Source organism: Mercenaria mercenaria, chromosome 14, assembly GCF_021730395.1.
Source record: "Mercenaria mercenaria strain notata chromosome 14, MADL_Memer_1, whole genome shotgun sequence".
In the NCBI taxonomy this organism is placed as follows: domain Eukaryota; kingdom Metazoa; phylum Mollusca; class Bivalvia; order Venerida; family Veneridae; genus Mercenaria; species Mercenaria mercenaria.
In genome coordinates this window covers 66,161,458-66,174,923 of record NC_069374.1, presented here as the reverse complement: position 1 = coordinate 66,174,923, position 13,466 = coordinate 66,161,458, and the positions used below count along the sequence as shown (strand labels likewise).

General features: G+C 34.0%; 1 protein-coding gene across 1 annotated transcript; it reads left to right on the top strand.

The window, feature by feature from the left end:
• The first annotated feature begins 340 nt into the window (after positions 1–340).
• On the top strand, positions 341–12,392 carry LOC123527791 (cyclin-L1-like). The gene is made up of 11 exons (XM_053522681.1): positions 341–562; positions 692–766; positions 2,370–2,479; positions 2,840–2,960; positions 3,623–3,687; positions 6,174–6,273; positions 6,610–6,640; positions 7,419–7,529; positions 8,623–8,630; positions 9,488–9,594; positions 9,989–12,392. The coding sequence occupies exons 1-11, from the start codon at positions 377–379 to the stop codon at positions 10,386–10,388; spliced, it is 1,314 nt and encodes a 437-aa protein (XP_053378656.1). The 5' UTR covers positions 341–376; the 3' UTR covers positions 10,389–12,392.
• The last annotated feature ends 1,074 nt before the right edge of the window (positions 12,393–13,466 follow it).

Genomic DNA, 13,466 nt, shown 5'->3' with positions numbered 1-13,466 from the left:
AGCATTTTTTACATTATTTCAATAGAATATATTCTCTTCATTCACCACAGGCATTTTACAATTTTGCAATCAAGTTGACCATTTCCGGTAAGATTTCATTGGTTCATATTTATCCAATCAAAATTTAAATATTTTTATGAAAATGACATCATAAAATAAATCCGATAAAAATAGTGCACATATATTTTCAGTATTTCTTTTATTTGTTTTTTAACTTTCTTGCAAATGTGTGCCTCGTAATTAAAATACAGTTGGAAGTTTCGAATGTAACATAATAAATATACCATTATAATTCATACTTAAAACATCGTCCTTGACATTCTGTTCCAACGTGCGGATGAATACTATCAATTCGTAGAAGTCACGTAGATCCAACATGGCCACGATGGAAAGAGATTTTAGTAAAGTGATTTTAACCCTTGAAAATGTCCTCATCCCAGACGAAAAATTATCGCCAACCCCTTCAATGCAAGATGGTTTAGATTTAGAAACAGAAACTGATCTCAGAATACTTGGATGTGAGCTAATACAGACCGCTGGAATTTTGCTCAAGTTGCCGCAGGTTTGTTCGCTTTGTTTCATAAATTGACATAATCCAAGTAATTTTCAGCATAAAATGTATCCTAGGGATAACAGTTGATAGATTCAGTCAGTGAGAATATTTTAAATTAATGTTTTATTTACCTTTTAGGTGGCAATGGCGACAGGACAGGTGTTGTTCCAGAGATTTTACTATTCAAAGTCTTTCGTGAAACACAACATGGAGGTAAGAGGTTTGGAGAGGAAGTAAGTTTAGTGAAGTAGGCCACCATTTTCTATTTACACTCGTTCTCTTGAAACTGTTGATGCAATTATCGGAGCACTTTTAGAATCTGTCCGTAGGTAAAATCTGCATAATTTGCAATATCCAGTACCTGTATGGTTTAAATAAAGGTAAGGCTTTTTTAGTTTGTATAATTCATAATTGGGGGGCTGCTGCCCCCCACACCCCCCGCATTTTCTAAACCTGGCGAGGAAAATATATGCTACCACATCGATAAATAAAAGAATGCCCAAATAACGAGAAAGCTACGGACAGATTCTAAAGTCTAGCCCAATTATCTCTTCAAAGTTACTTTATATCAGGATTTTTATTTTCTTTCTAGTTCCAACAAATTTGATGCAATCCTAGGAAATTGAGTTATTTTTCTCATGGGCAATATTTCCACTCGCATCAAACACTCAAAAGACAAAAATAGTGGAGGAAATTTCCAATAAAATTTTCATAGCTGTCTACGCTTTGCATGCTTATAAATTGCTATAGGTTTAAAATGACTATGGCTTGAATTAGCCATAATTGTATAAATTTAAATAAAATTTACACTTAACTTTACATGACTATGTAATGTGATTTATCCTCCCATTATTTTGGTCCTTTGAAGTTTTGACGTTAAGATAGTCCAAAATATTAGACGTGTACATGCTCATTTTACCTTCAACATTCATTATTTTATTATTTTACATTTTATTTTCAATCTGCATTGTAACGTCTAAAAGGGCCCTAATCAGTAGAATGTAGCATTTTCTCACACGAAAAATATACGATATACGCAGGTTTAGACAGTCCAGCCTACCGTTATTTATCATATTCTAGTAATATATCGTTTAAATTTACCTTTAAAAGCCCTCATATCCAATATATGTCAATTGTGTACAGTTTTCAATACACATTCCGCCATTTTTCAAGCATATTCAGCAGGTTATAATATATTTAGAATCGACTTAGACGAAAACAATTTTCCACGTGAACTATTTGCCAATTGATCCAGAGGGAAAATATTTCGTCTAAAATTGATTCTCAAAATAAACTGTGTTTACACAACATTCGGAATAGACCGGCAATGTTGCACACCATAATACAGATACACGGCAATACATACAGTGGAAAGAAACAACTCGATATTTATATATGAAAAGTAACTTTTATTTTATAATTATTCACATGTGCAGTTGAAAAAAAGGATTATTTTCGGTGTAAGTAGTGTTCTTTCACTTAGGATTGGGTTATGTTGTTCATAATTTGAAGATTAGAGGCGACATGAAGTGTGTTCGCTTCTCACTACATGTTATACATGGCGATCCGATAAGACCTGACATAACCGATAGACGTCAAAATGTTAAAATATGTTATGTCAGGTCTTATTGATAGGACTAACGTTAAGATTGCCCATCACAAATATAAAACAATCTGAACATCAAAATTTGACAACTTTCAACCAAGATTAAGTAACTTACCTTTTACAATGATGAATAAATTTGGAATATAAAAGTCTGGCTCCTTTCTTAACCATTTGGTAAAGACCTTGTTAATTGTCAATGTTTTTGTCCAGGTTTTAGCCATGGCATGTGTGAACTTGGCATCAAAGATTGAAGAATGTCCTAGAAGAAACAGAGATGTCATCAATACATTCCATCATGTGAAACAAGTCCGCAATCAGAAGTAAGTCAATCTAAGGCAGCTTTACAGAAATATTTTGTATCTAATGGCAAGTTTAAAAGGGATGTTCACACTAGAGCCATGTAAATTTTCAGTAATGGTGAATTGTGCAGAATTGAACTGGCACAAGCCAGTTAGACAAAATGATGTTTTTTGTTTTTATAACAAACCTTTCTTTCTAAGCAATATTTATGTTGTTTCTTTAGACTGCATACAAATGGGTAGAATTGAATAATGATTAATTACTTCGCTTTATTGCCCAAAGTTTCGTACAACAGCATGGGTCCCTCTGTGAAAGTTTGTCTATACAAGTCAAAAACACCATGTTTCTAATTCGTTTGATGTATACATATTTTGTTTCAGGAATATTCATCCCATGGTTTTGGACCAAAATTACATCAATTTAAAAAATCAAGTGATAAAAGCAGAAAGACGGGTGCTCAAAGAGTTGGGCTTCTGTGTGCATGTGAAGCACCCACATAAGGTAACTCTCATTTCAGTTTTACTTCCTAATAACATTGTATTATTTGAAATATATAAACATGTGTTTGTTTTTTAATTATTTGGTTTCCAGATGCAAATGGCTGGTAGGGAGACAGGCTTTCACAATTCAGGAAAAGCCAAGTTAAGTCAGGTAATGCTGACTCTGTATAATGAGAAAGCCTTTCCTCACAGGCTTCCCTAGGTTGTCATGAAACCTAACTCTTCCTGGAGACAATCCTCAGTCCTTGCTTCAACAGGCTGGATTTATTGAAGCAGATATCAGTGTTAATGGAGCACACCTCTACCAATAATGAGGCAGTTGAGTAACCTAAAGGATCTGTATGCTCAGGGTTGTTGAACACATTGCCATACTGTTTCTGATTAACAAGAGCTTTCCTTGAGTTGATAAAAGACCACATTTTGCCTAAGAAGTTACCATTGAGAGGAAAATTAGGACCTTTTTTTTCATAGGAACTTAAAAAAAAAATTGTTTCTTTCTTATTTTAAACTTTGCTTTAGACTAGCGGCTGATAATTGTCAGTCTACCGTTAATTTGGAATCTATTCCGCAGAACTTTGCAGCAGAAACAGTATGGGAAGTGTGGCACAGGGTTCCAGTATTGTAAAGTTGATCATGTATAAACTTGTTGTAAATTTCTTCCAGGTCATTGTGATGTACCTACAAGTGTTGGAGTCAAACCAAAATCAAAAATTGGTACAATGTGCATGGTAAGTTGATGTGTTTCTTTCTGTTTTATATTTGCAGTACTATCTTAAAGGTTTTGCAACTAAAATATGTCTGACAAAACTGTTTCACTTATCATTATTTTCTCTTGCAGTTTTACTGGGAAATTTTCAGGGATTTTTTCACTTTGGGGAATGGCCCTGTAATGTGTGAATTTTTTGCCACCTTTTCAAGGAAATTGTTGTTATAAGGTAATATATAGGTGAAACAAATTCAAGTTGACTAAGTAGTAATGGTAATTGTTCTTTATAGAATTTCTTTAAAAAGCAAAAAAGAAATTGTTCCAGCACTTTGTTCATAATGAAATATTTCAAGAACTGAAGTTATTAAAGAAAGAAAAGTATGTATTAATTTGTGGGGAAACATTTCCTGTTATATACATTTTATATCACCACTTCTCTTTGGAAATCACGTTTTTGTCATTCATTATTTTTTACAAGAAGCAAAAAATTAAGTTACTGGTCAGTTTTGCTTTGTTTTTGGAGATGAACAAGTCATGATGTTTTATCTTGCATTTACTTTAGGGTAAGGGGCATTCATACATGTGCAAGCCTCTTGCTGAACATATGAATGTTTTTTCTTGACATTCTTTCCTCTTAATCAGCTGGCAAGTGAGAGGGTAATTAAGAAAGTGCCTTGTGGAAGGTTTTGAAAAAATTTGCTTTCGGAACAGATTGTCATGTCATTCAGTGTTTCAGAAATTTGTAAAGTTAATTTTGTCACATATGATATTGTAGATTTCAATAAATTACAGTGAAATTTGGTTTTGTCAGACCTTTATTAGATGCTTTGCCTTTAATTTACTTTTTTGCATGTTAGAAGAATCTGAATTTAATGCATAATTTTGTTTTTAACAACCAATGTTGATTTGTATATAAATTCTGCAAACAAAGCAGAAGTTGAGCTTTAGCTACAAATATAGCAAGGCAAAATAGAGTCCAGTAGCTGAAACCAGCAAAATTGGTCATGTCCCAAGATACTGTGAAAAATATTTGGAAAAAATATTAGGAATTATCTTGGTTTTGTCTTTGGTACCATTTTTGGGGAGTCAGTTTTAGGTTCCAGTAAGCGTTGTAAGTACAAAGAATTATTTTGTTTACATTTCCTCTGTCTAAATCTTGTTCAGCTCTTGTGTTTAAGTATATTTTTTTTAAATCGTAAATGATGTTATTTTGTTGTTGATATATATTTTCTTTCTGATGTAATTTTGAACCATTTTCACTTCAAATTGTGACTAAGTAACTTATGTTTTCTCATTCACTGTTCCTGCATTATTAACTCATATTTTTCCTTTTTGCCTACCCCAGATTAGGTGGGTAGCCAGAAAACTTGTCACCCCCAAATTGCCAATGTCAGAGCAACTGCCCATGTAACACCATTGCTCTAGTGTGAAGCAAAAGCCTGGTAACGTATATGCGACAGACACAACTAGGACAATTGAAGAGTGCCGAAAGAACAAGCCTCTGCTTGGGCCAAACTTCAGTCGACATTGAAACACCGAATGTGAAAGTGGACAATGAACAGTAACGAATGGACCGTAAAGTCAGCAAAGGATGTCTGGATGAATTCAGTGTGCCAAATGTGTTCATATCTTGGATATATTCATTCTAAAAGGAGTCTAGATAGTTTGGCCATTTATTTGATCGAAAAAAAAATCATTTGTAATTCATAAATACATTACTTCTGTTTAAGAATACCTAAGATCTATGCAAAAAGTAACATTTTTACACACGCAAAAATTCATAAAGTCTGTACTTTATAGTAAAATAGTATGGGGTGTTAACTGTAGCACACTTAGCAAGTGCTTCTAATATCTCAGTCCTTAGAATTTCAGATACAGCAGAGGACAAAGTTCAGACGCTTGTTAGAAAGATTTATGGGAACCAAAATGTGGTGACAAACATGGTAAAACAGTGTTGTTAATTCTATGGCATTTGAAGGCTTTAAAGGAACTATCGAGGAGAAAAAGAACTGAAATGCACAAATTAGTTTGGAGAACATTATTTTGGTTCATGGCGGCAAATGTGGTGACAACTTGGTGCAATTATTATCTTTTATTTGGACTTGCATGTTTAATCAACCTTTGTTTTCTAGTTGTTTTTTTGGATTCCATCGGTGTTACAAAATACACAGGTAAGCATTTCTTTTCTATTTTAATTCTTAGACAAGATTTTTGTCAAGAACGTGTCAAAATTTTAAGTGAAATTGGTTCAAAGTTATTTGGTTCTTTTTGTGATTGAAAACTTTCTTTAATGTTTCTGCTAAAGACAACTGTTTGGTATAGAATTTTGAAAGGTTAAAGCATTCAATCTTTACAAGAATTTAAATCACTAATCTTTTTGCCACACTTTGTCGTAAAAAGCGTTTACATCAAAGAAAGCTTTCACTTCGATTTTAAATGTCTTTGGTTTTGTTTCAGGTGACCTAGATATGGTAAACCTGGTGCTAACTTGTGTTTTTTTCTTTCTAGGAACTACATGAATGACAGTTTCCGGACAGATGTATTTGTACGCTATAATCCAGAAACTATTGCATGTGCATGTATATGGCTTGCTGCCAGACAGCTTCAGGTTAGTTTGATTTTCAGTTTACAGTGTCTGAATTCTCTCCTGATTTTGTTTTGTTAGAAAGAAAGAAAGACAAAAAGAGGTCTACGGAAATTAAGTTACTTAATTGATCTCAAGTTTTAGAATAAAATTGAAATGTAAATCAATCAAGACTTTGTATTTTGTGGGATGTTTTATGTTAGCATGATTTTACATGACCTTTAGTGTATTGATTCAGTTAAAGCAAACTTAAAGGTTCCAAGCATTGTTCCATAAGAAAAAAAATGAAATAAAGTACATATTGGCATGGGAATTAGTAATGCAAAGGATTACATTTCTAGTATATATTTTGTGTTGCAGGTTCCTTTGCCTAACAGTCCCCCATGGTTGAGTATCGTGTAGTTGGAGGATATCAGGGATCTGTCTCACTCTTAGGTTGCTAGAAAAGGTCAGAGTTTCATTCACTAGAGCCACAGTATACAACTAATGTAACTCGATTAATGCTGAATTCCTGTGCTTGCATAGCTAAAAGGGAAAGTGTTCTAAGCATGTAAGCTTGGTATGATCTAGCCAAGGCATGTGCCTTCAATGACAATTTGATGGAAGGCAGTTGTACATGAATAATTTATCCTCTGTTGGAGAAGTTGGCAGTTACCTTAAGAGTAAGGGTTACGGTACAGAATCTGGGTAGTTTGGTTAATTGTTTAAGTGACAGAGGGCAAAAGTGAGCAGTGTAGAGCTTTTGGATGCGGCGGTCGTCGTCCGTCGATCCTCGGGCGGGTGTTGTTCGTCCGTGCGTAAAGACGTGTGTTGCTTTGATTCATGTGGGAAATGGCATTTTCTTGCGGTAGAACAGGTTGTAGACTGGTTATCTGAGAACACTGGTTAGGTTAACTGCCCGTTGTTACATGACTGAAATACTGTTGAAAAATGGCGTTAAACCCAAAACAAACAAACGAAAGGGGCAATAAACCCAAGAATAATTGACACTTAAGTATTTGATGAAAAAAGGACTTTAAAAAAAACACTCGGTTGTTAAATGCTATGTTATAGTTAAGAAAGTAAACTTTTACACAGTTAGCTTTGAGGATTATTGTTCAGATAGTAATCATTATATAGTAAACCTGGTTTTCTTTGTTCTCTCATGATTTCTTCTTGTGTTTTTGTAGCAAATCCAAAGCTTGGAAGAAGTAATTCTGTAAGAATTGCAGCTAGAAGTAAAAAGAATGCAAAGGGACTATTCTCTGAAAGAGACACGCCAAATTCTACCTCAAGACAGAGTAAGTGTGAAAGAATATTTTGCAATTACATATTTACATCTGCTTTTGAGCACAATATGTGTTATGCCTGTCAGTATGACCATTTCATTTGATACCTGTAACTGTCATATGCCTTGTATCTATAATGTTTTACCGTTTTTTTCAATTGAAACTTGCTATGATTTGCATATAAAGAATAACTTTGTACTTTTGTAGCTACTGTTGTCTTTAATTCAATTTAAGTAAAGAAAAATCCTTTACTGTGCTAATTCCAGTATTTATTATTCTTCAGTTAAGAGTGAAACAATTATCCATCTGCTGAACTAGTGTTAAATGTCAATTAGTGTCGTATCTTGGTTGTCTGTGAAAATCAGTGTTCAGTTTGATTAGTTGAAATGAAAGATTGTAAAAACTTGTGACCTTATGAGCCATTTGATTTAATAACTTATGCTACTCTTCATGACTCACAAAATGTAGTCAAATCCAACTCATAATTGAGATCTCAAGAAGATTAAGAATCGAAACAGATGAAAGCTCGACAGGTAATCTTTTTATACGCCAGTTGTAAAAAAGGGACATTATGGAAGCCTGGAGGCGGCGTTGGCAGGGGCGTCACTACCTTGTCCGAGATATCTTCTAAATGGCATGAAGGGATTTTGATGAACTTGGCCAGTGTTCACCACTGAGACGGAGTGTCATGCCAAAACCAGGTCCTAGGTCTAAGGTCAAGGTCACATTAGAGTCAAAGGTCAAATTCAAGAATGACTTGTCGAGAGCCATATTTCTATGCATAGAGGGATTTGATGAAAGTTGGCACAATGTTCATCATATGAGAAGTAGGTCATGCGCAAGAACCAGGGTCCTAGTTAAGGTCAAGGTCAACTAGTAGAGGTCAAAGGATAAGAATGAAAACTTTGTCCGAGCATTTCTTCTTATGCATGGGATTTTGATATAACTTGGCCAAATGTTCACAGCATGAGCGATGTCATGGCAAGAACCAGGTCTCTAGGTCTAAGGTCAGGTCCACATTAATAGGTCAAAGGAATAAGAAAAACCTTGTCGGAGCATCTTCTTCATGCATAGAGGGATTTGATTATTGACAAATGTTCCACAGAGAGTAGTGTATGCGCAAGACCAGGTCTAGGTCTAAGGTCAGGTCACACTTAGAGGCCAAAGGTCAGATACAAGAATGACTTTGTCCGAAGCATTTCTCTCAGCAAAGGATTGATGTAACTTGACACAATATACATCATATGAGACAAGTGTCATGTGCAGTTCCTTCTTTCAGAATACTTCACTTTGTTGGACTAGATATGTTCAGATATGTTAGTTTTCATTACTAGTCGTAGGGAAAAATCGAGACCACTTTTCTGTAGTACAACATGCATGCTACATCCAATTTTGAGGTGTATTTTGACCAGTCTCTACCTGGTAAAGATTTTTGTGAGGACTTACATTTTTTTTTTTTTTTTTTTTTTAAGATTAACTTCCCTTAGTTGTTACTATAAATAACTTATATTGTAACTTTTTTATAATTGAGCGTAGGGAAAAACCAAGACCACTTTTCTGTGGTACAACATAGATGTTACTTTCCAATTTTAGGTGTATTTTAAGGTATCTCTACCTGGTAAGGAGTTTTTTTGTGAACTAAGAAAAACAAAACACTTAGTTATTACAAAAATTACCACAAAATGAAAATTCCATTTGCAAATACAGGTGCTAGAGTAAAGAAATTTGCTGTGACGGGCGTATATTGTGACATTCTTGCACTCTTGTTAAAACATGCTACAGTACAGCCTCCATAGAGTGAACATGGAAAGAAATAAGAAAACATGTCTGTTGTAAAGTGATTGTATATACTTGTGAAGAGTTTGATTTTGTGGGTAAACAAAACAAAATAAATGTGATTATGGATTGCTTTTCAGAAGTTTAGTAGTATTTTCATGTTTTATACAATTCAGTTAAATTTATCAATTTAGCATAAACAAAAAGAGAATTGTATCTGTATATATATTGCTTATTTCAGTGATGGATCAAAGAAGAGGAGAAATGGTATATCAAGAAGCAGGTCGAGGAGTAGATCAAGGTAAAAAATACAGTATAATCGTAGTTAACAATTCCTAAAGTGCAGTTATATCTATAGCGTATAAAGACGGACATTTTCTTTCCCATTATTTTGTAGTAAATTAACACGAAACCTCTAGAGCAACAAACTCTTTGCAGCAAATGTATACAGTGTTCTTAATGATGTTTGCTCGTTATAGGTTGCACTGTAGATATTATTTTATTGTAAAAAAATCATACAAAATTTTAGGTTCTGTTATAAACTTACGTTGGACATACTGGTGTATATTTCAGTACATGTTATTGGATAAATGCATTCAAAATTTCAAACACTGGCAGCCCTGTAAATCATTAAAGCACACTGCAGTAAGATTATTCCATTTTAAATTCTTATTTATCACTTCGATATATTACAGGTCATCGCGGTCCCGTTCCAGTAGAAGTTACAGTCCCGCACCAAAGAAAAGAAAAAGGAGGAGTCTTACACCAGTGAGAAAATCAAAGAAAGACAAGTACTCACCAGACAGACGTAGCAGCAAGGACATACACAAGTCGCGTAAGCGAAAACACAGATCTCGTAGCAGGAGTTACTCATACAGTCCATCCCCTGAATACAAATCTAGTCACAAGAAAAGGTCGAAGGATAAGGATCGCGATTACAAAGACAGAGATTATAAAGAAAATAAAGACAGATATTATTCGCCTGACCGACACTCGCGTAAACACAGAAACGGACATCATTTGAGTCCCTCGCGTGATCGTAGTGACAAATACGATAAATATGACAAGTACGATAAAATGGTGTACCGTAGATGATGTTGGTTCAAATATAGTGTCTACAGAATATTGTGATATGTGCAAGTGTGAGCTGCATGAAATAAATTGTAAAAGTGTAAATGTAGTTAATTGAAAGAACATATATTGATTACTTACTTGACTGGTTCATGTATAACTGTATATGTGTTTTTAAAGAAATGCTTGAAGTTTAGTTGAAATATAAATTACATCTTAAAGTCACAACAGTAAATTATTCTGTTTGAAAATTGCGTTTTTTTCCCCCCAAAGAAACGGGGAATTTTCAAAGAAATGCTCTCAGGGTCTTTTTGTTGATATAATTCTTGTAAAGTTATCATTTAAGTGCAATTATGAATTATCTCTTCCATTGCGAGTTGGAATGCTTGATTTTGTATATTTCATTGTTACATTACAGACTAGTTGTCAGATGTAAAAGTTAAAAAAAAAACTTTGTTTTTTTTCCAGATCGATTTAATAAAAAGAATTGTTTTGTTTATATGATATTAAGGTTGTTTTGAAGGGTAGTGCTAGCATTCAAATAATTTGTGCAAATGGAACATTAGCAAGCTTTCCACTGTCTTACTAGATTTGCAGGTGAATAGATATAAGCCGATTTTATTAACACATTTCAAAATTTCATTTAACTATAGTTTGCAAACAAAACAGAAAGAAACTTTAAAAAGTAGAAGTGAATAATTTTTAGCTCATCTGATTTTTTGAAAAAAAAAATGAGTTATTGTCATCACTTGATAGGCGTCTGCGTCAGCGTTGCCTGGTTAAGTTTTGTTTAGGGTCAGCTTTTCTCCTAAACTATCAAAGCTATTGCTTTGAAACTTGGAACACTTGTTCACCATCATAAGCTGACCCTGTATAGCAAGAAACATAACTCCATCCTGCTTTTTGCAAGATTTATGGCCCCTTTTGTACTTAGAAAATATCAGATTTCTTGGTTAAGTTTTATGTTTAGGTCAACTTTTCTCATAAACTATGAAAGCTATTGCTTTGAAACTTGCAACACTTGTTCACCATCATAAGCTGACCCTGTACATCAAGAAACATAACTCCATCCTGCTTTTTTCAAGAATTATTGCCCCTTTTGGACTTAGAAAATCAGTTTTCTTGGTTAAGTTTTATGTTTAGGTCAGCTTTTCTACTAAACTATCAAAGCTTTTGCTTTAAAACTTGCAACACTTGTTCACCATCATAAGCTGACCCTGTACAGCAAGAAACTTAACTCCATCCTGTTTTTGCAAGATTTATGGCCCCTTTTGGACTTAGAAAATATCAGATTTTTTGGTTAAGTTTTTAGTTTAGGACAACGTTTTCTCTTAAACTATCAAAGCTATTGCTTTGAAACTTGCAACACTTGTTCACCATCATAAGCTGACCCTGTACATCAAGCAACATAACTCCATCCTGCTTTTTGCAATAATTATTGCCCCTTTAGGACTTAGAAAATCATTTTCTTGGTTGAGTATTATGTTTAAGTCAACTTTTCTCATAAACTATCAAAGCTATTGTTTTAAAACTTGCAACAGTTTTTCACCATCATAAGCGGACGCTGTACATCAAGAAACATAACTCTATCCTGCTTTTTGCAAGAATGATGGCCCTTTTTAGACTTAGAAAATCATGGGTAGGACAATATTTCTATTATACAAAAAAATCAGAGGAGCGTCAGCAACCGCAAGGCAGTGCTCTTGTTTATATTTGTGTAGACTGGACATGATTCCACATTTAAAAGGATTAAAACAACAGCAATTTTTATAAGATTTTGAATTAAACACTTGGAGTGAAAAAAAACTTGTTCGTTTCAAAAACAGCTGACTGTTTATTACTTGTGTATAAAATGTACATTTGATTTTTAGTTTTGTATAAAGCAGCCTAGATGGTCTATTTAAATATCATGACACATAAATTGCAGATTTGTTTATATTTCATTTTGTACATAGATCTGAAGATGTGTATGGTGTACAGAAAAATACTTAAAGAAAATTTTCAGAAAATAAATAAAAAAAAACTATGTATGAAGAAGTTAGTGATTTATTCAGAACTTCTAAGTGATTTCAAAGATACCTGATTCCAACTGGCATAATTATGTCTCACTGAGTATATAATACAACCAGGTTTTTATGCCCCCTTCAGGGAAGAGGGTGTGTGTTTTTCTGCTTTCTATTGGTAGATATAGACCATTTGGTTTCCGTTCAGTTTCTTAAGAATGTGGTCAGACTTCATTGGATGAGTGTCAGTAGATGACCCAACATGTTTGGGGGTCAAGGTTGCAGTGACCTTGATTCTGAAAATGGTTTAACTTTATAACTGAAAAATTCTTTTGCCTGCAGTCTTCAAATTTTGTATGTTGATTGCCTGCAGTCTGGATATCTTCATAATTGTTTTAGGGGTCAAGGTCACTCTGAAAAAAGTTCCTGCTCAATAATGCGTTGGCATTGGTTTGTTAGACATAATGTGAAAATATTTTTTAAAAAGTTGATATTTTCTACAAAACAGAATGTAGACTGTCAAAGTAAATGCGATATAAGAGAAATTTTATAATTCCAAACAACTACCTCTCTTGAAAGACACTACTGCTTATTCTGAACAGTTTTGGATAATTTTATGAGGAACAAAGGCCTATGAGACGAAAACAAAAAAAAATCACTCTAGGGGTAGTTTCAAAACACTTTACATGAACCTTAAACATCTCTGAAACTACTAATCAGAATTACACCAAACTTTGTCAGCAGTACCCTACATCCTAGCATTGACTTCTGTCAACTTTTTACAAATGGTTCATCTTTGGTCCCATAGGAGCTAAAAATAGAAGAAGAAAAAACTTGTAACAACTTCCCATGAACCGCCATATGGATCCTCATCAAATTGTCTGTAGTATTATAAGGTTCTCTTCCAATTTTTTTCTTGTGGGGTCAGTTGGCACTAGAGCTGAAAATAGGAATGACTTCTCATGAACTGTTTGAGGGATCTTCAACAAGCATCATTGTAAGGGTCTCTACTAAAGTGTTTTAAGGGGCCACTAACTAGAGCTAAATATAGACATACTTTAAATGACTTCCTCTCATGAACTGCTTGGTAGATCTTCAA